General features: G+C 35.4%; 1 protein-coding gene across 1 annotated transcript; it reads left to right on the forward strand.

Annotated features, from left to right (window-relative positions):
• Window positions 1-1551: 1551 nt before the first annotated feature.
• Window positions 1552-25194, forward strand: SLC6A14 (solute carrier family 6 member 14). Its single transcript, XM_082865317.1, has 14 exons — window positions 1552-1674; window positions 2639-2804; window positions 6184-6315; window positions 7684-7845; window positions 8663-8801; window positions 10272-10404; window positions 11993-12133; window positions 17426-17654; window positions 19374-19499; window positions 20706-20824; window positions 21373-21472; window positions 21731-21840; window positions 23804-23971; window positions 24672-25194. Exons 1-14 carry the CDS (start codon window positions 1627-1629, stop codon window positions 24816-24818), a joined length of 1920 nt encoding a protein of 639 aa, XP_082721443.1. The 5' UTR covers window positions 1552-1626; the 3' UTR covers window positions 24819-25194.
• Window positions 25195-25616: the final 422 nt, after the last annotated feature.

Below are 25616 nucleotides of genomic sequence, written 5' to 3' on the forward strand. Positions count from 1 at the left end.
GTAAACAAAGAATATATTCTCTAAAATACCTTGTATCTTAAATTTTACACCTCTAAACTTTCAAAGTTGTTAGAAGCTTCTCTACTGTATAACAGGCAGGGAAAATTGCTGGTTGTTTCCTCTGCTTACCACCTACCCCTGGGATAGATAGATTCCTAGTCTCTATTCCCACGGTTACCATCTGTTTCCAGTGCCCCATGCAAACAGAACTTTGATATGGGACTTTGATAGTTTGGTAAATGCTATTAGATTTGCTTTTTAGCTCATTCTTTCATAAAGAGGTTTATAAGTCTTCCTTCCTCTCTTCTCTTCTATGTCCAAGACAGGCTAATGTAATTCCTTCATTTTAGCCTTTAGGTCACACCAGTAGCATATAACGCTAATCGGCCCATGCACGTGCACATGCACACGCGCACACAGACGCACACACACACACACACCAGCCTGTGCTGTGTTCAGGACAAAATTAGATGAAACTTGCTGATACTTTCTCCTTACTACCTTCCCACTTCACTCGTGGACTTTCCTCTGCCTTACCTGCTCAGATTCCCCAGGGCATATTTGTATTGCAAATGGAAGAACAAAGGACCTGCAACATAGGATACAGGATTTGGCTGTAGGCTGGTTCCTCCGTGTGCAGTGATTTGTCCTGTGCTTCATAGAACTGCCGTCATCTTTATCTGTCTGATCGAGTTTAAATCCTTTGAGTTTTCTGATGAAAAGCTGCTACATTGGTAAATAGCATTATAATAATACTTTCCTCCCTGGCCAAGCTGGGATGCTTCCTCAGAGTTTATTTTCTAGGCCTCGCCTTTCTTGCAAAGTGAAGTCTTTGGTTAGGCTTAAAATTTCCCGTACACCTGCTCAATAATTTGTTTTGTTTGGCCTCTTTGAATCAATCCCTGTAAAAGACAACGTTGTCCTGAAGGCTGAGAAAGGTGCTCGAGACATGGACTCAAAAGTTGCTCTTTTCAGGCAGAGCCAGCTGAGTAATCTTATCTCAACTGGCTACTTTTCAAAGTGCCCAGTTCAGGAGCTCTCCCTCTGGGAGCAGTGTTTGCCCCAGGGGATCAAGTGCTTTCTAGTGAGTGGCAAAACTTTGGGAAATCCCGGAGCCCAGGACAGTACAGTGTGTTCAGGAGAATCTTGGGGAACGGAATGGACCCCACAGACCATGCCCTCCCCACCTCCATCCCCGGTGGAGATCAGCACTTGGCCTCAGGACAGAGACCAGACTAAGAGAGGAGGTTACGAGGAATCAGGGAACCCCAGAAAGGAGGTAAGATTGCGAAGGCACCTGCGCGGCTCTGAGTCAAAGGCTGTCAGTCATCTCGGCTCTGACTGCTCTGTTCTCTCACAGCCCAGCCCTTTCCCGGGGCCCGGGGCAGGGGATTGCTACATGCCAGCTTGCCAGGGGAAAAACCGGAGCCTCACTTTAATCCCTTCCAGTAATTGACACGACAGGGTGCTCAGGTGGGGGAGGAGAGAGCTTACCTCCATAAATGGCCCCACCCCTGGGCATGGTGGCTCACTCTGGCAGGTAGCGACGGGGGAGTGTGCACCTGCCACCAGTCAAGCTCCGCCAGACTGCGAGACCAGCAGAGCAGCCCAGGGAGCCAGTGAACCATGGACAAGTTGAAGTGCCTGAGCTTCTTCAAGTGCAGAGGGAAGGAGGTAGGAATCTGGGAGCTATAGGAGGTGTGGAGGGCTTGGAAAGGAAAAACTTAAGGGGAGGCAAGTCTCAGATTTTGCTCTCTGCAGCTGTTCCCTGTTTTCCACATTTCTGTTCAACTGCCTTCATGTGTGCCCAAGATGTCCCCATAGAGTAGAGGAAACATAGAACAGTTCTTACTCTGGTGGCTAGATGTCTTAGGGTCACCTTATCCTCTGCCTTGGGTGTGCCCACCACCTTGTGTTTTCTGTCCCTCTCCAGACTGTGTCCATATGCGGGAGGGAAATGAGAAAATGTACTGTCCTTATCTGACCTGAAGAACTCTCCCCTGTCCTCTGAAGTGGAGCGAGCATTGCTCCACCTGGTGGGACAGAAGAATTTGTCTCTGAATATTATTTTGTGGCTTTCAGAAAAGCACTGATTTTACTCTCCAAGATATGGAGAGAAGTTAAACTTCCCTGACAACTCCAAACATCAAAACTACCAGCCAGTATGAAAAAGAGTCTATGAATTTTTTTTTAATAGAAACTATATTTCATCCTTTTTCTCAAATATCTCCTCTGATTTCAAGAGCGTTGATTTTACCTAATTCATCTTTAAGAGTTTTGTATTTGAAATTTTATTTTCCCACCTTCATTTGCCCATCATGCTGGGTGCCACATGTATCCTTTCCACCAAAATTTGGATGATCTAACCCGAAGAAGTAGTAAAAATATCCACCTACAGAGCTTTTTTCATTTCATGGGATAAACGTTGTAAAGTAAAAGCAGCCATCCTCAGAAATCTCCCCAGCCTTGGAAAGTGTCCTCCTTAGCTATGGTTTTCAGGATTCATTCTCTCAATCTCTCTCTGTCTCTCTGTCTCTGTCTCTGTCTCACTGTCACTCTGTGGTTTTGTGAAATTATGCGTCTGTGGAATTTTTAATAGTAAAAAAAAACCAAGCTGTTGATATTTTCCCTTTTCTAGAAAGTGACGGCTTCATCTGAGAATTTCCATGTTGGTGGAAATGATGAGAATCAGGACCGTGGCAACTGGTCCAAAAAATCTGATTACATTTTATCTATGGTTGGATATGCAGTGGGATTGGGGAATGTGTGGAGATTCCCATATTTGACCTACAACAATGGCGGAGGTATTCCCCCCCCCTAATTTATTTCCTCTTCAGTTTTAAGTGCGGTGTTTTATGGCCTCTGAGGATATTATAACAACTGAGGAAAGGTATATGGTAATATGGGTTAGTGGGAGGATGGGAAATGAGCATACTGCGTTTTATTATTAGACTATGAGTTTCTAGCTCACGTTGGAAAGCTGGCTTCACAAGATGTTCAGATATAAACTTGATAAAAGTTGTATATTTAGCACTTCTGAGCTTCTGATCTGAAATCCCATGTCATCTTCAACTATGACTTCGTCTTCTTAATTTACACCTTCCTATGATAATCTGTTCACACTCAAGTTGTGTTTTGCCTAATTTATAGCTGAACCTAAACAAAAGGCAGGGAATTCTCGTTCTCATAAGAAGCTCAAATAAATTGTTTGCTTAAATAAAATAAGGCATTACATTTTGGAAATTTAAGTGTGGAAGGAGTTGATTAAAAAGTAATTAAATGTTTTGTACTTTAAGCTGCAATATTCAGTTACATGTATTTCAAATTGGATTGATCATGTAGAAGGTCCTTTGAAAATGCAATAGAATGTAGATCAAGGCTAGGTGTTTAATTTCTGCAAAATAATGCAGTTTATACCTCATAGATCACTAAGGAAGACTCCATTAGAACAGGAGAAAAAAATAAGTCTGAAGTGACACACAAAAGGAAACAAAATGAATTGCACAATCTTCTAGTAATGTTGAAACCACTTTTCACTTACCATATTTTATTTACTTGTAATTACAGGTTCTGTTAGAAGTGTAGAGGTGACATCCCCTTATATTTCATAATTGGTTACCAGTGAAACGATGTCAGTATAAGTATTCTTCTTGGTACAATAGGATTTTGTGTGGTGATATTTCAATCTTATATTCCTTATTAATTGGTTATATTAAACATTCGTACTGGCCTTCAGAGAGTTAAGAAAGGGGCTCTGTTTATCAAACATTTTAAGTGTTGGTGACATAAATTACCCTATCTAGAGCATACATTGTTTAATCATGGGTTTGGTATAAATTTGAGCTGGAAGATGACTCAGGAATCACCGTCTTTTTGGTGTCTATGTCCTAAGGTCTGTGTAGTGGAGAGAAGCATTCAGGCTCCTTTCCAACTTCTTATGTTCAAGTTTAGAATAGGAAATTCCCTGTGAGTTGACATCATACATAGGCCCAGTACTTACTATAAATTTCCAGGAACTATATTAAACTAGATTTAATAGAGAATTCTTAAACTTAGCTGAAATAAAATGGCATTATTTATTGTATGCTATTACCTCTTTCACCACTTCCTCTAAAAATTAATGTATCATATTGGCTCTCAGTTTTTAAAGATCACATCATTTGGGTAATGGATGATCTAGTCTCTCTCAATTGCTTCTTTCTCTTTTACCCAAGGGTAAAAGAGGAACATGAAATTCAAATTTGTCAAATGTTAATAGATTAGATTTTAAATTATGGTCAGGCTTGAAAGACTTGTTAAAATCTGGAGTCATTTTTATCTGTAGGAGCTTTTTAACAGTTTATGAAAGAGGAGTATCAGACTACCTTAGGGTCTAGGTCAGCAGGACTAACAATTGGTGACCACTATACTGGACTGATAATTTACCAGTTATGGTTGTTATTAATAATGAAATAATATAATGGGTGAAAAGCCTTATATAGCATTGAGGAAAATCCTTTTCTGTGTGTCTCTAAAAACCTATTTACACTGGGCTAGCAAAGCGTTGCTTATTGTTGTGTTTAAACAGGGATATTTTGTATTACTTTTTCTTCATATTTATCATTGGTAGGAATTAAACTTCTATTAATCATAGTAATGATGGTATGTACATTGCAATATCTATAAAAACATATTTGTCCCTATGTTCTGGTGACTAGTATGTAACAAGTACTTTATTGTCTCCTAATTTTAAAAAATTAATTAATTAATTAATTAATTTTTGGCTGTGTTGGGTCTTCGTTGCTGTGCTTGGGCTTTCTCTAGTTGCGGCGAGCAGGGGCTACTCTCCGTCGTGGTTAGTGGGCTTCTCATTGCGGTGGCTTCTCTTTGTTGTGGAGCACGGGCTCTAGGCATGCAGGCTTCAGTAGTTGTGGCATGCGGGCTCAGTAGTTGTGGCACACAGGCTCAGTAGTTGTGACTTGTGGGCTTTAGAGCGCAGGCTCAGTAGTTGTGGCGCACTGGCTTAGTTGCTCCGTGGCATGTAGTATCTTCCTGGACCAGGGCTCGAACCTGTGTCCCCTGCACTGGCAGGAGGATTCTTAACCACTGCGCCACCAGGGAAGCCCGGTTGTCTCCCATTTTTAGTAGAATATATTTTTAGGGTTAGAGAAAATGTAATTCCCAGGTATGATGTTATAGTAGCATAATAGGAAAAATATATGAGGAAAAAAATGTAACATGGCTGTATGAAATGTACATAATCCAAAGGCTATTTTTATTCACTTATCTCCACATTTTTTAATTAAACTTTGTTAAGACTTCTAGAATACTTGAACAGTAAGCTTAATATTCTGTCCCTGCCTCTACCAAAAATCTGGTCATAGTTCTAATGAATAGTATTATGCCCTAAAAGCGGGCAGAAAAAAAGTAAAATAATAAAAGGTTTAAAACAAAAACCAAAAATGGGCCTGAATAATGTAAATGTAGGAGAATTAGTCCTTATGAAATTGAAAGTTAATTCTGAATGCATCTCAATTGTTCAGATTCTTCTACCAAAAATAATATTTCTTATTAACGTTGAGTGAAGACCCTTATGACTATTTGGAGAATACTGAACTTAGCTGTAGTAACTTCCACTTTGAACCACATTTAACATTTGAACCCTAAGTCTTAAAAACTGTTTATTTTTTAAGGAGAAAGGAGGGAACTTAACTTTGAAAATATACTATGTGCCTGCCCATTTCGCCAAGTGTTTTCACATAGGCTCTGTGATTTAACCCTTACCACAAACTGATGAGTTGGCATTGTTTCTTCCCATTTATGAGGAACCCAAGGTTAAGAGGTTAGGTAATCTGCCCCAGGTCACATAACTGGTATATGATGGAGCCGGGATATAAAGCTAGGGCTACCTGGCTCCAAAGCCTGTGATCATTCAACTTCTCTGGATTGCTTTTTACGGGCTATTGTTTTGAATAATCACAACAACCTCATTAGGGAATACTAGCATCCCCATTTCATGGATGAGGAATCCAAGATTTAGAGAATCAACTATTTTCTCACAGACAGTAGTAAATTTGGAGCCTAAACCCAGTACTCTCTGACTCTACTATATCAGAATGCTTTCAAAATGTTGTGCTAGTTGTCAAAGTGCCATCCAGATTTGGGCATATAATAGTGCTTTGGTTCTTTTGTTTTTTTTTCTAGGTGCCTTCTTGATACCTTATGCGATTATGCTAGCGCTGGCTGGTTTACCTTTGTTCTTCCTAGAGTGCTCACTGGGACAATTTGCTAGCTTAGGTCCAGTTTCAGTTTGGAGGATTCTACCATTGTTTCAAGGTTGGTATTAAAATGTTTTCCTTATTGGTCTATTCCTGCATATAGCTGTCCTCATATTAAAGGCAAAAGGGCATGCGTTGCTTTTCTGACTATTTGACACTGTCGAATTTAGAAATCAAATGTTACTTTATATTTCTCTTTATCTTGGGCTGCAGGTATGGTAGGGGTTAAGAAGGATATGAGAGAGTTGTTAAGGTGTCATTATTTTCCTGTTTTCACCTTTTGAATTATCTTGGCAGAAAAGTTGAAGGGCAGGTCACTATTTGTTCTTGAACATTCCTAATGGAATAGGACACTAGGAAAGTTTTTTTTTAATGCTTTGATTGTTATTAAACATCCAATAGCCTTTCTGTTTGAAGATTAGATATCATTTTGGTATGTGCTAGCTGCTGAAAACTACTCGTAAAGGCTTCAGTGTAACATCAAAAATATATTTATAGCGAGGTGGATAGAATATAGTGCTGGAATATTAAGGAAGCTACCTCAAAAGCTAGTCTTAACATAGGAGTTACATTCAGTATGCTTGCTGTATTTTGAAACCACTGAGCTAAAGAAATTTCAGAAGTTTAAATTTGGATGGTTACTGAGTTATTGAATTTTCTTTACATGCACTTGTAGAAATGCTGTACACTCTCCTTTTAGGACATTCATTCAGAGGATTTATCTTCTACTTGTCAAAATGTTGGTTTATATATGTCCATGCCACTCTCTCACTTGGTCCCAGTTTACGTAAAATAGCTAGCTAGTGGGAAGCAGCCACATAGCACAGGGAGATCAGCTCCGTGCTTTGTGACCACCTAGAGGGGTGGGATAGGGAGGGTGGGAGGGAGATGCAAGAGGGAGGAAATATGGGGATATATGTATATGTATAGTTGATTCACTTTGTTATAAAGCAGAAACTAATACACTACTGTAAAGCAATTATAATAAAGATTTTTTTTAAATGTTGGTTTGTAGATGAAGAGGGAAGTATTGGTCAGCGAGTCAATAGGATATGAGCTTTGAATAGTTTGGTTTTTTTAATAGTATCCACCCTGACCAGAATTTACAGACTTAATAAGAAATAATAATGAACATGATTTTCCCTTATGTGAATTCGATGGCTTAATACAGGTCTTTGATCTTAGAACCTTTTTCTGATCAACTAAAAAACTGTCTCAGAAAGTCAATCATCAAAATAATTTTGAGAAGAAAGCTACTCAGACAGTAGTACTGTCTCCCCCCATCAAAAAAAAAAAGAGAGATAGAAAACATTGTTTGAACCAGTTTTCTCATTTTAAAATAGATTTTGTGGAAATTGAGATACAGCTTTATGAATTAGGAAAACAAATTTCGCTTGTTTTTTATTTTAATTGTTCTCTTCTCCAGGTGTGGGGATTACAATGGTCCTGATATCCATTTTTGTGACAATCTATTATAATGTCATAATTGCCTATAGTCTTTACTACATGTTTGCTTCTTTTCAACGTGAACTACCATGGAAAAACTGTTCTTATTGGGCAGATAAAACCTGTAGCAGATCGCCTATAGGTAAAATTCATTTATTTATTTAAAAAATATTATTAACTCTGCATCATTCTTTTATATTTTCTAAGAAGATTAAAGGGGTAAATCATTTTCTAACCAATTTAGGTTCAATTTTAAGTGAGACATAGGTTATTGATAAAAGCAGAATAAAGCATGTATAACCTGAAAATTGATTAATGCAATATGTTAATTTCTGAGGGCACCCAGTAAGGCTAAACCACTACTTGGAGTACTTCTTGCAGGCCTAAGTTGTGGGCAGCAAGAAAAGGAAGAAAATGGGAAAGTGGTAAGAGAGAAAAGCACTATTTATGATAGTAGTAGTGTTTCAGTTGATGGTTGAGTGTTGCTAATCTTTGGGACAATGTAGCATCAGTATTGTAGACTATTACCACTGGGACTGCCTGTGTATATTGGAGGATAAAGTGATAAAGTTTTAACACTTCTTAGGAATTTAAAGGTGTCATTTATCTATATAAGTTAAATAAGTCCACATATGAAAAGTTCCTTAGAGCACTAAATCCCAACTGAAATGATTGTTACTCTATAGCTATATAAATTGTTACTCTATAGTTATATAAATATAACCACAATTTAAAAAGGCAGATATTTTCATACTCACCCCCAGCTTAGTAGTAGAGAGGATTTAAGATGCTGAATGTGCATGGCTTATTCCATTTGTAAGATTTCTACTCCACCTTCACCAAGTAACAATTTAGACAGTACTTTAAATATTTCATCATTAAAACTTTTTTTTTCCAGGTAAGTACTCTTCTAAAACTAAGTATGTGTCTGTGTATGTATTCTTTTTTCTAATTTTTAGTGACACATTGTAATGTGAGTATAAAGCTAGGTGAAATCTTCCAAGTGAATAAAAGCTGGTTAGACGCCAACAATTTTACCTGCATCAATGGAAGTGAAGTTTATCAGCCAGGGCAGCTTCCCAGTGAACAATATTGGAAGTGAGTACAGTAAATTATCTACATCTTAAACGGATGTTATTAAAATTTTTTATAACAATAAAATATTGATCCGCTCTTTTCTTAACTCATATAAGTAGAAAAAAAAAGGGGGGGTGGAGTCAGAGCAAATTATACGTCGTTTGACTCAAATGTTTACCTAGCCTGTGTGAGTAGTAGTAGCCTGCAAAATTAGCTCACAGTTAACAGATTGTCGTTTATAAGTTAGTTATTAAAAGGGCACAATGTTGTCAGTGATGATTTATACAGTGCTTATTAGCTATAAGCTAGGGCATTGCTTTGAAGGAAAAATATGCAACTTTTAGACTATAATGAGCAAGTTCTAATGATAAACAGTTGGGTGATGAGTAATATTGGGGGAAAATTGCTATTTAAGGCTGAGATTCTTCATTATCCATTTTGCTTATAATTGTCATTATATGGTAAAAATAGATGTTTGGGGTTATATTTGCTTTTATTAATTTTAAATGATCTCTCTTTAATCTCCTTACTGTATACATACCCTTTACCCTTACATAACTTCTTTGACTATTGCTGTAATGAGCTCTTCCTCAGCTCCATATTGTTGCTCTTTTTTTTTTTTTTTAAGATGTTGGGGGTAGGAGTTTATTAACTTATTTATTTTATTTTGGCTGTGTTGGGTCTTCGTTTCTGTGCCAGGGCTTTCTCTAGTTGTGGCAAGCGGAGGCCACTCTTCATTGCGGTGCGCGGGTCTCTCACTATCGCGGCCTCTCTTGTTGCGGAGCGCAGGCTCAGTAGTTGTGGCTCACGGGCCTAGTTGCTCCGCAGCATGTGGGATCTTCCCAGACCAGGGCTCGAACCCGTGTCCCCTGCATTGGCAGGCAGACTCTCAACCACTGCGCCACCAGGGAAGCCCCATGTTGTTGCTCTTTGTGACCCTTTTAAAATTTGGACCTTGCAATGTTCCAAATATAAAGCTAAGAATTAAAATCCTAGATCCATATATGTCCCTAGTGGAAATCATGGAATTATATCTTTGAAAAAGGTATAAATAATGGGACCATTTAGGTTTGATAACTACAAGTATGATGAATAAGAAAATATTTAATACAATTTAAATGTTTTCTCCATCATTTGAACTTGAGAAAAAATACCGTAATAAGTAAAATGAAATAATCTGATGTAAGGTTAATTTCTTTCCATACAGGAGCTTTGAAATATTAGGGGAAAATCATAGCTAAAGGAATGAGTGGATCTTTTATTCTGGGGTTTGGAACTTTGGATTGGCTGCAGTTGACCAGAAAGTTCAGAGCCTAATTTTTCACTGAACTATTTTTGCCCCTCCATACAACTGCATCAATAAAAGAGTCACACAACAGTGATGTATTAATAAAATACTCATGAAGCTTCTCCCTGGATGAAAAATATTAAAAAATTCAGTGTATTAAGACAAGTGATTGTGTGTTCATCAAAGGGCTTATGTGTTTTCAGTAAAGTGGCGCTCCAACGGTCAAGTGGATTGGATGAGCCTGGAGTCATTGTGTGGTATTTAGCACTTTGTCTTCTTCTGGCCTGGCTCATAGTTGGAACAGCACTATTTAAAGGAATCAAGTCTTCTGGGAAGGTAATTTAGAAAACACATTAGACAGTGATGTAGCTGTTTTCCGATTTCATTGTAGTTCAATGCCAGGTATTACCAAATGCATGTTTTTTCTATGATGGGAACATTCAAATGTGTGAAAAGCTTTCTAAGTAGGCAGCCTCGCTCTAAGAAAATACATAAGAACACTGCTATTATTAAAAATAAAAGAAAACAAGCAAAAATTAGTACTACATGTGTGAAACTTCTCTAAACTTGGGCCCTTCTAGCTGATACAGCATTCTGAGGCTTGGGAGTATTTCTGTCCTACTATAATAAAGAAGCATCTTGAATGGAATTATATATTGCAATGTTTGGTTTGGAAGGTTTAGATCCTTGTTATATATGTTGTATAGGGTAACAGTGTCAGGATTCCCCTTGTTAGAGAGAGAAGGATAAAAACTATACCATTGTTCTCTTAAAGCTTGCCAAAATTGACTCAGAACCTTGTCTCAGCAGAGTCCTCTTCTGAAAAACATTTCCCACTTCATTGTTTTATCTTTTAAACTTTCAGAGAGCATTGTGGCAATTTCTGAGAACAGTATGAAATTTTCTCTGTGAGCAGTTGTACAGTACTCAGAAAAGTAAATGTGTATGTGTTTGTAACTACTAGACTGAAATTTCCTTAAAGACAGAGGACAGGAATAACTGTGGATACTATCTTTGTGTTCTGGTACAATACCTAGCACAGTCACTTAATGTTACATTGTAATGAGACATGCTGTTAGATCACACAAATACAGTGAACATCACAAAGTCAGTGGAAACTTTCCAAAATAATGTTGCAATTGCACATTTTTGAAACCTTTGGTTCCTTTTTGATGTTAATATCGAAAGAATCCATTAAAAGCCATTTACCCACGCAATTAATTTTTATTGGTCTCTGGATGACTTGTTTAAATCATCTCCTTGGACATATTATCAAACATACGACATCTATGGACCAAAGAAATCATCCACATTAATGAAAAGCCAGCCTCAAAGGCAGTCTGCTCATCTGGAACCATGTATTATCTAGGACACAAGCAGTTCACACATATATATGTGTGCTATCAAACTCTCTTAATGGTAGCTTTAAGGATAATAATAGCAAGTGTCCAGTATTCACTTAATCAACTTTCATGGAATTTGGACACCTACTAGGAGATTTTCCTTCTCCTTGGGGATTGAGTATCATTGCAAGGTTTAAAATCATTTCCCTTCCCACATCAATGCAGTAATTTACCAAGAGGTGCTATTCAGTCCCCTCAGACATTTATTAGGATACATTTAGGAAAGCGCTCGATCTAGATTCCAAGTTACCATTGCTAATGTATTGTGTATTTACAACACAAACCTGGTAAATATTGCTTCATACATCAGAGTGTTTTGAAAGTGGATCATTTGAGAGTGGTGAGAACAGGAAGAGAAAATTATGCCAACATTGGTATTAGTATTATCAGACATTAATAATCTAATGAAATCTTTGATACTTTATTTTACTAATTTCAACTGGCTAATAACTTTATTTGTATATAATTGTACACCATGATTTAAAGAGATAACATTAACTTTTGGTTGTTCTTCGTGGTAGGTGGTATATTTTACAGCTATTTTCCCCTATGTTGTCTTGCTAATCCTGCTGATCCGAGGGGCAACTCTGGATGGCGCATCAAAAGGCATTTCATACTATATTGGAGCACAGTCAAATTTTACAAAACTTAGGGAAGCTGAGGTAAGACAATTTGGATTTCAAATTATCTGAGGAGGTAAAACTTAAAAGCCAATATTGAAAATCTTTGATTGCCATTGAGTGTCATAACATAGTAGCTTGCAAAAGAATATGTACTTAAGTTTATTAGCGTTTCCGTCCCCTAGGATGTCTGATTTAACTATTTAACATGACACTAATGCTCTCTTATTGGAAGTGAGACAATCATTTTTAGCAATAGGATTTTCAAAGTAATTTTATTCAAACTGATTCTATTTGACCAAAAGGATTTGGGGCTTATTAATCTGAAAAAGAATATTTCATGCGTGAATACCCGCAAATTGATGACTAGGGCTATGTGACTTATCAGATAAACTCGTAGTAGGTTTAAAGATTATAGCTGATGGTTTAATGGTCTAATATAAATTTTAATTGTCTTCAAAAGTTAATATCAAAAGTTAATATTATGAACTTAAAACATAAATTTGAAATGGATGAAGCATTCCATAAACAAAACTGTTACTTGTACCAGACACATAAATATGTACCATGAATATGAATTGGTAACCCCTTTTAATATTAGTCTATCTCCAGACAATGGCTGTGTGTATCATAGGTATATAAAATCTTTTACAATTTTGACTGCAGACAGCATTGTCAGTAAGTGTACTCTGTATACTATGCTTCTATTGATACAGGCTAATAACACTTTCACTGTTTTAGTAGTCATGTCACATTCTTGGAACACATTAAGCTTCTGGTCAGGTAAAACCCCACGGTATTACATTAAAATCAAGAAACACTATAATATCTACCATATTAGTACTGTTAGCCAAAATGGATATTAGTTTTAGTTTGCTATGGTATTCTTTGTGGAACTCATGCTAATTTCCAGCAATTGTGACTTTCTAAATACTCACAATCCAGATATTTAATTATCTGTTGTAGAATATTACTGGTAAGCAAGTCAAATTTATCAGTTTTTAGTAATGGAAATCCATCCTTTACCTTTTTGAAAATTGAGAGGTCAATCTCTGGCCTTCAGTTACCTTCTGTGTGTCCAATTTTCACTAAATAATTAACCATAAAACCCTAAATTATTTTAGAACTATGAAATTTTATTGTTTATGTGTTGGAGATTAACATAGTTTGATGTGTCTGTAGGCCCCTGTGTTGATTTCTTCCTTTATCTTGGGCCTCATATCTTTTAATCTTGTCTGTTAATCTCTTTCCAACTAGAAGACCATTTTTGGTAATGGATGAGAAGCAAATAAAATGGAAGTTGGGACTCATCATCTTCCCTCTGTTAGGTTATTACACAAGATAAAATATGTTAATGTTCTTTGAAATGGTAAACCGTTATATAAATATGAGCACACAAGTATTTTAATTATTGCTGTTATATAATACTGTATTGTAGATGCAACATTTTCCCTAAGAAGTGGACCCTCCATTTTCTTTAAACCTCATAACTTGGAGCACAGTTGAAAAGCCCCTTTGATATTCCTTTAAGTGGCTTTTACAAGCCTCAGATCACCTGGGCTTTATAGCTCCGTGAAACTATCCTGAAAATTTTATATGACTATTTTATACTGGTCTGTGTTTCGGTGTCTCTATTGTCTTTAAAACATCAGAGCTAAGCCTAAAGCTCCTTATGAAACATGCAGTTTAATCATCCTACCTCCTCTCCCCAACACAAACACTACCCTCATGCCTTCTTTGGGTTTGCTGGCAATGAGAATTTTTTCTTAGATGCTTTTTATTCTGCTCCAATCCATACTCTAAACATGCAATCATAAGTATATATTTTTTCCTTTTCTTTAAGTATTTGAACTCTACTGATATCTCTAGGAGAGTAGAGAACCATAGAAATTTATAGCTAGAGGGGTCTCCAGTGACTATTTTACTAACTCCGTCATTTTACAGTGATGAAGTTGAGACCCAGGAAGAGTCACACTTAATTAAATTCACATAGCCTGCTTTTGCATCTTGAATTAAGGTTTCCTAATCACTCAACTAATAATCTTGTATATAGCTATGAGATGGGTAGATATAGAGATTATAACTATGTTTGGAACTATATTTCACTTTTATTTGCAGCCTAGGTACATCATGGTATGCAGTAGCATTCTGACACAACCCAGACCTGCCACACGACCTCCAGCCTCCTTCCCCCAACTCACATATGCATACGTAATGTATCAAGTCAAAGCAGCTGAGAGACCAACATAAACATGTTGTTCATTTCTTAATATGTACAACTGCCTAAGAAATAAGAGAGCATTTTTTTCTCACATGATTTTGTTATATATAAGGGAAATAACCATGATCTAGCTGTCTATCTATCCATCTATTTATCCATCCATTTTACTTCCTACTGGCTTCCTGCCAGTATATATATTATATATATATTTCACTTATATATAACAAAATCATGTGAGAAATAAGATGTAATAATAATCTAACATCAAGCTGTATTCTGAAGACCTAGTATTTATTTCACTCCTAACAACTTTATTTCAATTGAAATTGGAAATAGATTACATATCTTTCAAGGAGAAAATTATTGTTTTTAACTTCCACAAAAGAAACCGAGTATCAATTTATGTTTCTTTTCCATAAAAACAATAATAGCTATCACTGAGTATCCTACTAATTGCTTTACATATGTTATCTCATTTAATTCTCACATCCTTCCTAGGACACATAATTATTACTACTATTATTAGCATCATCATCATCTCCATTTTATAGATGATGAAACAGGCTTGAAGATGTTAAATAAATCAAATTCAATGAAAGTGAGACGTACTGGATTTAGGCTTCATTCTTTTTGACTCCAGAGCAAGAACTGTTAGTCACCATGTTATACGGCCTGCCTTCCACTGACCAGTCCTGTTTTCAGAAGGACTAAAACCACACTTTTGCCTACATATATGCCAGCCCTATTATGTGAAGTCTTCACAATTAGATTTTTCTTTGGGGTAATGTTATATCTACAGAATTTTACTATTAAAATGGATTTACCTAGGTTAGTTTCTAAGATTTATTATTGTCCTTTAGCAGAGACATAGGAGGGGTAGATCGTGAAAGGGGGAATGATAAAGGGGTCGAATTAGATGGAGAGATAAGGCCAGCCACGTGGGGCTCTAATCAAAACATGGAATGAGGGTACTGGATGATTGAGGGGATGCCTAAATGTATCATCATTCTTCAAAAACTGCCTAGTACCACCCTTGTTAAGAATTAATGTTTTTATTGTCCCCAAGTTGATATGTGGAGTAAATAGAATTCCAATCAAATTCCCAGCACAGTTTCCATGGAACTTGAAAATTTATTCTAAAATTTATGCAGAGGAGAAAAGGCAAAAAAGCAAGGTGTTTCTGAAGAAGTGAGGAAGACTTGTCTTACCAGATATGAAACAATATTATAATGCTATAGGTATAAAAATAATGTGGTGTTAGCCTAGGTATAGACATACAGACCTGTGGCACAGAATAGTAATCTCGGAAACAGATTCATGAATATATGGAACTTGATATGTGGCAGAAGTGGGGATGCAGGTCAGTGGGAAAGGGATTGACTATCCAATTGATATAATTGAAAATATCAGTTATCTTTGGACATAATTGATAATATCAATTATCTTCAGATAATTGATATTCCATTTAGAAAACAATGTGTTGAGGGACTTCCCTGGTGGTCCAGCGGATAAGACTCCACGCTCCCAATGCAGGGGACACGGGTTTGATCCCTGGTCAGGGAACTAAGATCCCACAACCCACATGCCGCATGCCACACGGCACGGGCAAAAAAAAAAAAAAAAAAAAAAGAAAGAAAGAAAGCAATGTGTTGGGATTCCTAATTTAATATGCATAGTATCAATTTCAGGTGAACTGAAAACTTAAGGATATAAGCAAAACTTTAAGTCTTTTAGAAGAAAATATAGGATAGTAGCTTTATGACCTTGGGCTAAGGATTCTTTTTTTAAGTCAGAGAAATCAAGAACAATACATAAAAGCAAAGATGAATACCTTCAGCTACATTAAAACAAAATCTTTGGTTCATCAAAGGACACAATGTTAAGAGGTGAAAAATATAAGCCACAAATTGGGAGAAAAAAACTAACATATATAACAGATAAAGGATTAGAATCCGAACTACATAAAGAATTCCTCGAGATCAAGTAAGGCGAATAACCCAAACAAAAAATTAGCAAAAAATATGAACAGGAATTTCACAGGAAAAGACTATGGAATATATACACATAAAAACATGCTACACCTTATAAAGTACTTAGGGTTATCAAAACTCATTTCACAGCCACTAGTTTGGACAGTATTAAAAATTCTGACCAGTGTTGGCAAGGATGTAGGGGAATGGGAACTCTCATACCAGCTGGTGGGAGTGCAAAGTGATACAACTACTTTGGAGCATAATTTGGCAATATTTAGTGGGGCAATACAGCAGTGGAAAAAAATGTTCTACATACATTTAATTGAACCATATGAATTTGCCTATATTCTTTCATTTTTGACTTACAAAATTGAAATTTTATATGGTTCAAATTGATAATGGATAAATCTCATACACTACTGAATGGAAAAAGCAGGTTGTATAAGTTTACATGCTTTAAGAAAACTTTTCTATAAACTCAGAAACATGTAAAGCTAAATGCCATATTGTTTAGGTTAGTAAAAATATAAAGAACATTGAAGAAATGATAAACACAGAAGTCAAGATAGCAGTTACCACTGAGGTTGGAAGAGTGATATGATGAGGAAGGGGCACAGGGAGGCTTTAATAGACTAGTAACAGGGCTTCCCTGGTGGCACAGTGGTTGAGAATCTGCCTGCTAATGCAGGGGACACGGGTTCGAGCCCTGGTCTGGGAGGATCCCACATGCCACGGAGCGACTAGGCCCATGAGCCACAACTACTGAGCCTGCGCGTCTGGAGCCTGTGCTCTGCAACGAGAGGCTGCGATAGTGAGAGACCCGCGCATCGAGATGAAGAGTGGCCCCCGTTTGCCACAACTAGAGAAAGCCCTCGCAGAGAAATGAAGACCCAACACAGCAAAAAAAAAATTAATTAATAAACTCCTACCCCCAACATCTTCAAAAAAAAAAAAACACATTAAGTCCCTGGAATTTATAAAAAAAAAAATAGACTAGTAACATTTTATTTCTTAAGCTGAGTAGTGGGTACTTGGGTATTTATTTTGTTCTTGTATGAATATTTATTCATTTGTATATATGAAATATTTTATATAAATGAAAAATTAAGAGTGTGTTTTTAAATATTATTTTCCTTGTAGGTTTGGAAAGATGCTGCCACACAGATATTTTATTCCTTGTCAGTGGCTTGGGGTGGTTTAGTTGCTCTGTCATCTTACAATAAGTTCAATAACAACTGCTTCTTAGATGCCATTGTAATTTGTTTGGCAAATTGCCTCACTAGTGTGTTTGCTGGATTTGCTATTTTTTCTATATTGGGACACATGGCTCATATATCTGGAAAGGAAGTCTCTCAAGTTGTAAAATCAGGTATGTAATGCTATATATTATTAACTTTGATTAAGTCAATATAGCTCATTTAAGAAACACTGATATATTTTATAGCAATTAAAGCACTCAAGATTTAGGGTATTGTGTTTTCTTTCTCATTTCATCTTATATAACTTGGTTGTTTTAATGATTTAATAATTCTTAGATGATCTGAGAAACAACAGTACATTACAGAACACTTGTTTAAGAATATTTTTTCCAAATTTTGTTTAATCCTTAATAGGAACTACTTACTGCACAATTGCAAGTATCAGGCATCATGCTATGCACTTTACATGCATTATCTTCATCTGTGTGTATGTATATCTATATACACATACATATATATACATGTGTGTGTTAATATGTATACATGAATATATGAGAGACTATATATAAAAATTAATCCACGTAAAATTACACTATTAGGTCTGAATTTTTAAAACGCACAAACGTCATACAGATAGAAACACAACTGACTTTGAGTATATAGCTGTGTCCAGCTTTAAAGGAATCTGATTAGTGAACTTCCTAACTTTAAAGACATTAACTAGGGATGCTTAATTATCTGGCTAAAGATTCTCCGGAACAGAATTCTAGGGTTCTTTTAAGTAGGACTTTCTTATTAAATTTCTATTTATGGTTAGTATCATTTGATGGAGAGATTGATGAATGAGAATAGAATGTTAGGACTAGAAAGGACTTTGGAGATCATCTAGTATCCAGCTCCTCATTTACAGAGGAGTGGATTGATGCACAGAAATGTTATGTCTTGCAGAAGATCGAATCATTAGGAAGTGACAGAGCCTAGGCTAGAAGCTAATTCTCCTGACTCCTAGGCCAGTCCTCTGGGAGGTTGGAGAAACTTAAAATACTTAAAACTAAGTATCATATAACATGACTGAAATTTTTTAATAAAGCGTCTCTAAAGGTAACATACATCAAATATAATGAATTGAGTGATTGGGACTGACATGTATACACTGATGTGTATAAAATTGATGACTAATAAGAACCTGCTGTATAAAAAGAAAAAATGTGCCTTCCTGATAAAATGTTTAAAATAAGTAAAAAATAAAAACAAAAAAAACAAATAGAAAATAAGATTCAATTTATAGTTTCATTACATACAATTTTGCAGGTATCCATATAATAATTAAAAGGGCACTAAAATTACACCCATTACCTTGTAATAACCTATAATGGAGTATAATCTGCAAAAAATACTGAATCACTATGCTGTATATCTGAAAGTAACATAATACTGTAAATCAACTATACTTCAATAAAAAAATAAAATGGCACTACACGGCTGTGAAATGTACAGTGAAAAAAATAAATTAAATGGCACTACATATAGTGATTTGGGGTAAACATTTGGAAAGAGAGTTAAAGACTAAAAAGTTAATTCCATAAAGACTAAAAAGTTAATTCCATGAACATATCTTTTGCGGGCCCCTCACTGCTGTGGCCTCTGCCGTTGCGGAGCACAGGGTCCGGACGCGCAGGCTCAGCGGCCATGGCTCACGAGCCCAGCCGCTCCGCGGCATGTGGGATCTTTGCGGACCGGGGCACGAACCCGTGTCCCCTGCATCGACAGGCGGACTCTCAACCACTGCGCCAACAGGGAAGCCCTCTAGTATCTTATCTTGAAAATATTCAAATATGTGAATTTTCTTGGCAACTAATTTTAAATTAAAATGCCATTTATTTTCTTAGGTTTTGATTTGGCATTCATTGCTTATCCAGAAGCTCTAGCTCTACTCCCAGGTGGGCCATTTTGGTCCATATTATTTTTCTTCATGCTTTTGACTTTGGGTCTCGACTCTCAGTTTGCTTCCATTGGTAAGAAATACTCCCAATGTTAACATATCCCTCTTATATTTTACTCATGTTTCCTCTGCTTAAAAACATCCTTTTCTTATCCTTGTTGCCCCCCTCTAGCTTTTACTCTCAAAATCATCTTACTGAAAGTTCTTTTTAACTTAAGTTTTAAATATGGAAAAATATAAAGTACTCATGTATCAGACACCCCAAAGGAGCAGAGATTAATATTTTATATTTGCTTTAGATATTTTTTAGAAAACTAAACTGTTATAGATAAATTTGAAGTCCCCTGTGTTTCTCTGTCTAATACAATTCACATTTCTTCCTTCTTAGAAGCAACCGTCACCATGGATTATGTATGTTATTCAGACCATGTTTGTATACATTTTATATGTATCCATAAATAACATATAAATTTTAAAAATTTCACATAAATGTGAAGTTTCATAGCATACATATCATTCTGACAGTTGTTTTTCATATGTGTTATGAATCCATGTTGATACATAGACATATAGCACTAATTAATTCACAATCTGTTGCCATAATGATGGGCATTTGGATTACTTCCAATTTTTAAAAATTACACACACTGCTGCAATGACTATTCTTGCACATGGTTCTGTGTACACATAGGGATTTTCCCTAGGGTACCTACCTAAAAATTCTGAATTTCATCATATCGTGCTCTTACATAAACCATTTAAATAGTTTACAGGATAAGGTCCAGCTTCCTCTAGTTGACTTTCAAAGCCCTCCAAAAATCTCGAATATGTTTCTTAATCCTTTTACTCATATATCCTTCTACTTTTAGCCAGTACCCTGTTTCACGAATACATTTATTTCTTAAACGTAGAAGGCCTTTCCGTCTCCATGTTATTTATTCAAATATTTACCTTATTTAAAAGTTCTACTAGAATTCTTCCTTCCCTATAACCCTCTTTCACACTACTTCAGCCCTCGGGAACCTGTTACCTTATAATTGCTACCAATGAAAAGCCTTATAAAACAGACTAAAAACAACAAATAGGGCTCCATTTGATTCTTATCAGAACTGATGAGTAGTCACTGCCAAGAGAAAGGACCCCGTGGATTTTTAAAAGTAAGAAGTAGGGCCCAGCGTATATTCTCAACACATATTTGTAAATTTGATTAATAGAAGTTGATTTCTGTGATTAAAATTATTGGCAAATGAGTTGACATGTCATTTTTTCCCTTCTGAAGAAACGATTACAACAACGATTCAAGATTTATTTCCCAAAGCAATGAAGAAAATGAGGGTTCTCATAACTTCGGGTTGCTGCTTGGTTTTGTTTCTCCTTGGCCTCGTGTGTGTGACTCAGGTATACTACAGTATTTTTTCATAGACAAAATATTAGTTGGAATGTACTTTATAATCTAAATGAGGAAGCCAAGGTTTAAGAGGATGTTTAGTGACAAGTCCAAGTCTGACTTGCATCAAGATTTTCTGACTTTTAGCCCAGATTTTTTCCCCATTATAACACAATTTCAATAGTAAGTATATTTGGCAGAGGGGGAAAAAGCCCAATAATGGACAATTTCCCCAATTACAATAAAGTTATATACTTTAAACATAGGCTATATTTCTTGTCAGCTACTACAGAGCACACACTGCATATCATTTTGATAATCAACTATTCTAAATGCTTATTTTTTAACAGTGACTCAGTATAGAATAAAAGGTACATCCTGTTTGAGATATTTAAAGCCACGTTTGTGTTTACATTTGAAAACATTCCTTTTCGCATTTTGGCAGAGGTGAAACCAAGGAGCATATGTTAAAATCAAATTAGTAGATTCAATTTGAGTACCTCATCAATCATAGAAATAATTAAAAATATACTTAAAAGTAACTGATTTTTTTTGGTAGGCTGGAATTTACTGGGTTCATCTGATTGACCACTTCTGTGCTGGATGGGGCATTTTGATTGCAGCTATACTGGAACTAATGGGAATCATGTGGATTTATGGTAAACAGTGACTATAGAATTATCTACACATTTTACTAAAATGACTTAGTTTGATTCCTTCTTATTATGTTTACTGTAATAGCTAAGTATAATATACTGGACAAAAATTTATTATGAATAAAATGTAGTTAAAGGTATATATATGCTTCATTGCTGTAATATTGGAAAATGTTTAGACATGGAAAGATAACTTGGGGCCACAATGATTAATGCATGAAAGTATAAATAAGGGCTGAATGCACTCCTTGTTGTTTTTAGGAGGCAACAGATTCATTGAAGATATAGAAATGATGATTGGAACAAAAAGGTGGATATTCTGGCTATGGTGGAGAGCTTGTTGGTTTGTCATTACGCCTATGGTTTTGACGGTAAGTATTAACATGCCATGAATTTGGTATCAATAATATATATATTTAAACACTTTTAAGGTAAACTTGAATTATTCACACTGAATACAGTAAGGCAAATTAATTTCATAAAGTAGTGATTTTCAACTTTTACTTCATTACTGGCGCCTCCAAGTTGCCTAAATTACAATGCCTTTCTTTGTAGTATTATTTTTGAGGCCATAGGCTTAAACAGTTACCATTTGAGAAAATAACCAGGCTTCTATAGACTTAAAGGTCCTAGATACTTAAAAATTATCAATAGGCTAAATTTTTAAAAACCAGTCATTTGCTCATTCCCTAAAAAATATGCTGAGCCATCTACAATGTTCTTAACCTCTCTGCTTAAGACCCAGTCTCTGCCTTCAAGGAATTCAATCTAAATATACTAATTGCTAAGAAACAACACTCAGTTGTTAATGCATATTTTTTTATGGGAAGTGTTTAGTATCTGAAATTACTAAAAGAAACTCATGTGTGTCAATAGAGGCAATAGTTTATGTTAAAAATTGGTGCTATTTAGGAGCTGAGGGAAAGCAAAAGATGCCTTCTTGGAGAAACATGACATATAGACATGATATCTTTAAATAAAAGCTCAGTAAAAGGCTGAATGCCAAAATAAACACTTAATGGGACAGAGAATTTCTATAGACTAGAAATAATGGTGGGGGTGGGGCAGTGGCAAAGCCTTACAGAGGATGCTTTGGTTCTCACTGCCCCCACGCTTCAAAGGTTTTCCTAGAAAAGGCCATTACATAATTTGATCTAAAATTTGTTTTAGAGCGTGTTTTTAACATTATAAGGTCAGGTTCAAGTAGTGAGCGGTTGGGATTTTCACAGTGCTACTAAATATTGTTTTCCTTATTTCACAAGTCTCCACAAGTCTCCATGATAATATAAGCCCTTTACCAACTTAGAAAATCTAACTAGACTTTTTAGCCAGCTAATTTTCACTGATTACTAGGTTTGACAACTGGATTTACTTTAAAATGCAAAAGTATTAGATATTAAATGATATACATTATCATCTATTTTGTATAAAGTCATATATATTAGATTCCACTATCCCTCAGCCATTCTCTTGTAGTTACGTAAAATTATGGTAATTGTGAAATAAACTTAAATTACTGTAATTAAATGAAAGAAATTAATCTATTTAATTCTAAAATTAAACTTGAATATCTATAAAATTCAAGACAGGTAAATTTAGAGGAACTACTAGATGATCTTTTAGTTTTTGCTCATTTTGTTTTGTTTGCTTTACAGATTTCTAAATAATTAGTTTTAATGCTACAACATTCTAGTAGGTTGTTTTTAAAATACTTTTTAAAAAACTTGGCCTTAGTTTTCATCTTGAAGAGTCACTGTTTTGCCCAAACATATATTGAGCTTGTTTTTTTCTCAATAAGAAAGTGAAGGGTGCTTTGGTAATTATGTACCAATGTGTGAATGCGTGTGTGTTTTGGGTGTGGAGTAAGGGGTGCTCTGTGTAGTGGAAAATAATAGAAACAACTGCTAAGCAAGGTGCAAAGCATGTTCACTAAAGTGTACTTTACATTCTCATTGAATTGATTGATATGCTGGCTAGCTTATAGAACAGAATAAAACCATGCTATTATAAGTGAAATAAATGTTGTATTTCAGTATTTTATTGAAATACATGTTGTACAAGTATTTGTATCTTTTATAAGTATATGGAAGTGCTAATTTTGGAAGAATCTATTCAGAGCCAAATACAAGTTATTTAGATTCGTTCATTTAGTATTTTATCTTCTGGCTAGTTACCTGATTATCTTAGTTGGCTTGAATGTATTTTCATTTTAATTGCTTTTGATAAGTTATTTCTAAGGAATGGAATCAAATTGCTAATACTTAGTGCAAATGAAATCATTAGTGCAATAAAGTTTAATCTTTACCATTTTCTTTTCATATTTTACTTTCGCAGGCAATCTTGATCTGGTCATTGGTACAATTTCATAGACCTGATTATGGCAAAATTCCATACCCTGACTGGGGAGTTGCTCTAGGCTGGTGTATGATTATTTTCTGTATTATTTGGATTCCAATTATGGCTATTACAAAATTAATTCAAGCTGAAGGAACCATCCTTCAAGTAAGCATGTTAATATTATTTATACTTTAAAAGTTATGGTATCTATACCCGTACTGAGTTCTACTGAGATGACACAAAGCAAATGACCTTTTTCCTTTATATCTATAATTTTCACCTTTAAAACTTCATCTGGTTATAATACATACTGTAATAGCATGTTAAAACTGGAAAAACTCTGGTAAATTTCTTGAACTCAGTCTAGACCCTGAATTATCCCTCTTCCATGGAGGCCCAGGGGAGTTGATTATGACATCTCAATAGGACAATGACAAGGTAGGCTCAGCAGGCAGATTGGGTTCAAGATCTAGGTGAGTGCTTTGTGGATCTAGATCAATGGTTTGACCCTTTCTTTGGTTATTGAAACTTCCCAGGCATACCTGGTTTAGATCCTCACTTAACCCTCACCCTAAGGCCAGGATAGAAATGTCTGAGAATTCAGTGAAAGTATATGAAGTGATATTGTTGCTTGAATGGGTTCACGAAACACTTTCCTTTGAAATCATTTACATACTCAATTATTTTGGCTTTGTAGTTAATACAATTCTGTTAACAATTGGTTACATTTGAGTATCATTTTTTTTGGTAGACAGTATATTAAGAATTTAGATGATCTTTTTTTACTTTTCTATGGTTCTTATTTCATTTTGGTTAGCAAGGAGACAACACTCTAAAATTTTCATTTTTTTTCTTTGCTTTTCAGCGCATTGTAAGCTGCTGCAGACCAGCTTCTAACTGGGGGCCATACCTGGAAAGACATCGTGGGGAAAGATATAAAAATATGGTAGATCCTAAAAAAGAGACTGACCATGAAATACCTACTGTTAGTGGCAATAGAAAACCAGAATGAGATCTAGTTTTTAAAAATATGTGGTTGTGTAATGTGATTATTTTAGAATAGAGGAAATTTTTATTTATTTGAATGTTGAGTAGAAAAACATATATACTAGGTTCATAATAGTATGATGAGCTTTTTTTCCCATTTAAGCAGGAATGTAATATAAAAATGTAAATCTACTAATGTTTAGCAATGTGATTATTATATTTCTTTTAAGATTATCTTAACACACACATAGCTGCCTCTATTTCACAATAAAATATTAAAAATAATATTTTTCTAGTATATTGAAGGCTTTATTTTGAACTGGTTATTTAGAAAATAGTTACATTTTCTATTATACAAGTTTTTAAATCTTGCTTATGTTTTCTTAGTACATAATCCTTCCTTTCCATAAAGCTGGGGAAAATAAATCAATATGTTTAAAAGACAGTGTTAAAATTGAAAGCCTCACTTAATTAGAAATGCCATATATATGAAAAAATGGACTGTGTATATAATATGATGACTGTAGCTTAATACTTTTGGTTCATATGTCTAAAAACTTCATGTATTCATGGCTCACTTCTTCTAGGTGAACTTAGTGGTTACATTCTTTGTTTACAAATAGTGAAGTAAGACAGAAAACTAAGGATCCCATGGCCAGTAAGTGATAAATCTAGAAAATGGAATCCAGAAGCTTTGATTACTTCTAGTTAATAGATCAAGTAGAATGATTTTGTCTTATCTGAATAAGTTACTACTTATGGGTGGTAACTTATTTACATACTTACAGAAGATAAACGTGTGAAACTTGTCAAGAATGAGGGC

This window comes from Leucopleurus acutus, assembly GCF_964270905.1.
Source record: "Leucopleurus acutus genome assembly, chromosome: X".
Taxonomy (NCBI): domain Eukaryota; kingdom Metazoa; phylum Chordata; class Mammalia; order Artiodactyla; family Delphinidae; genus Leucopleurus; species Leucopleurus acutus.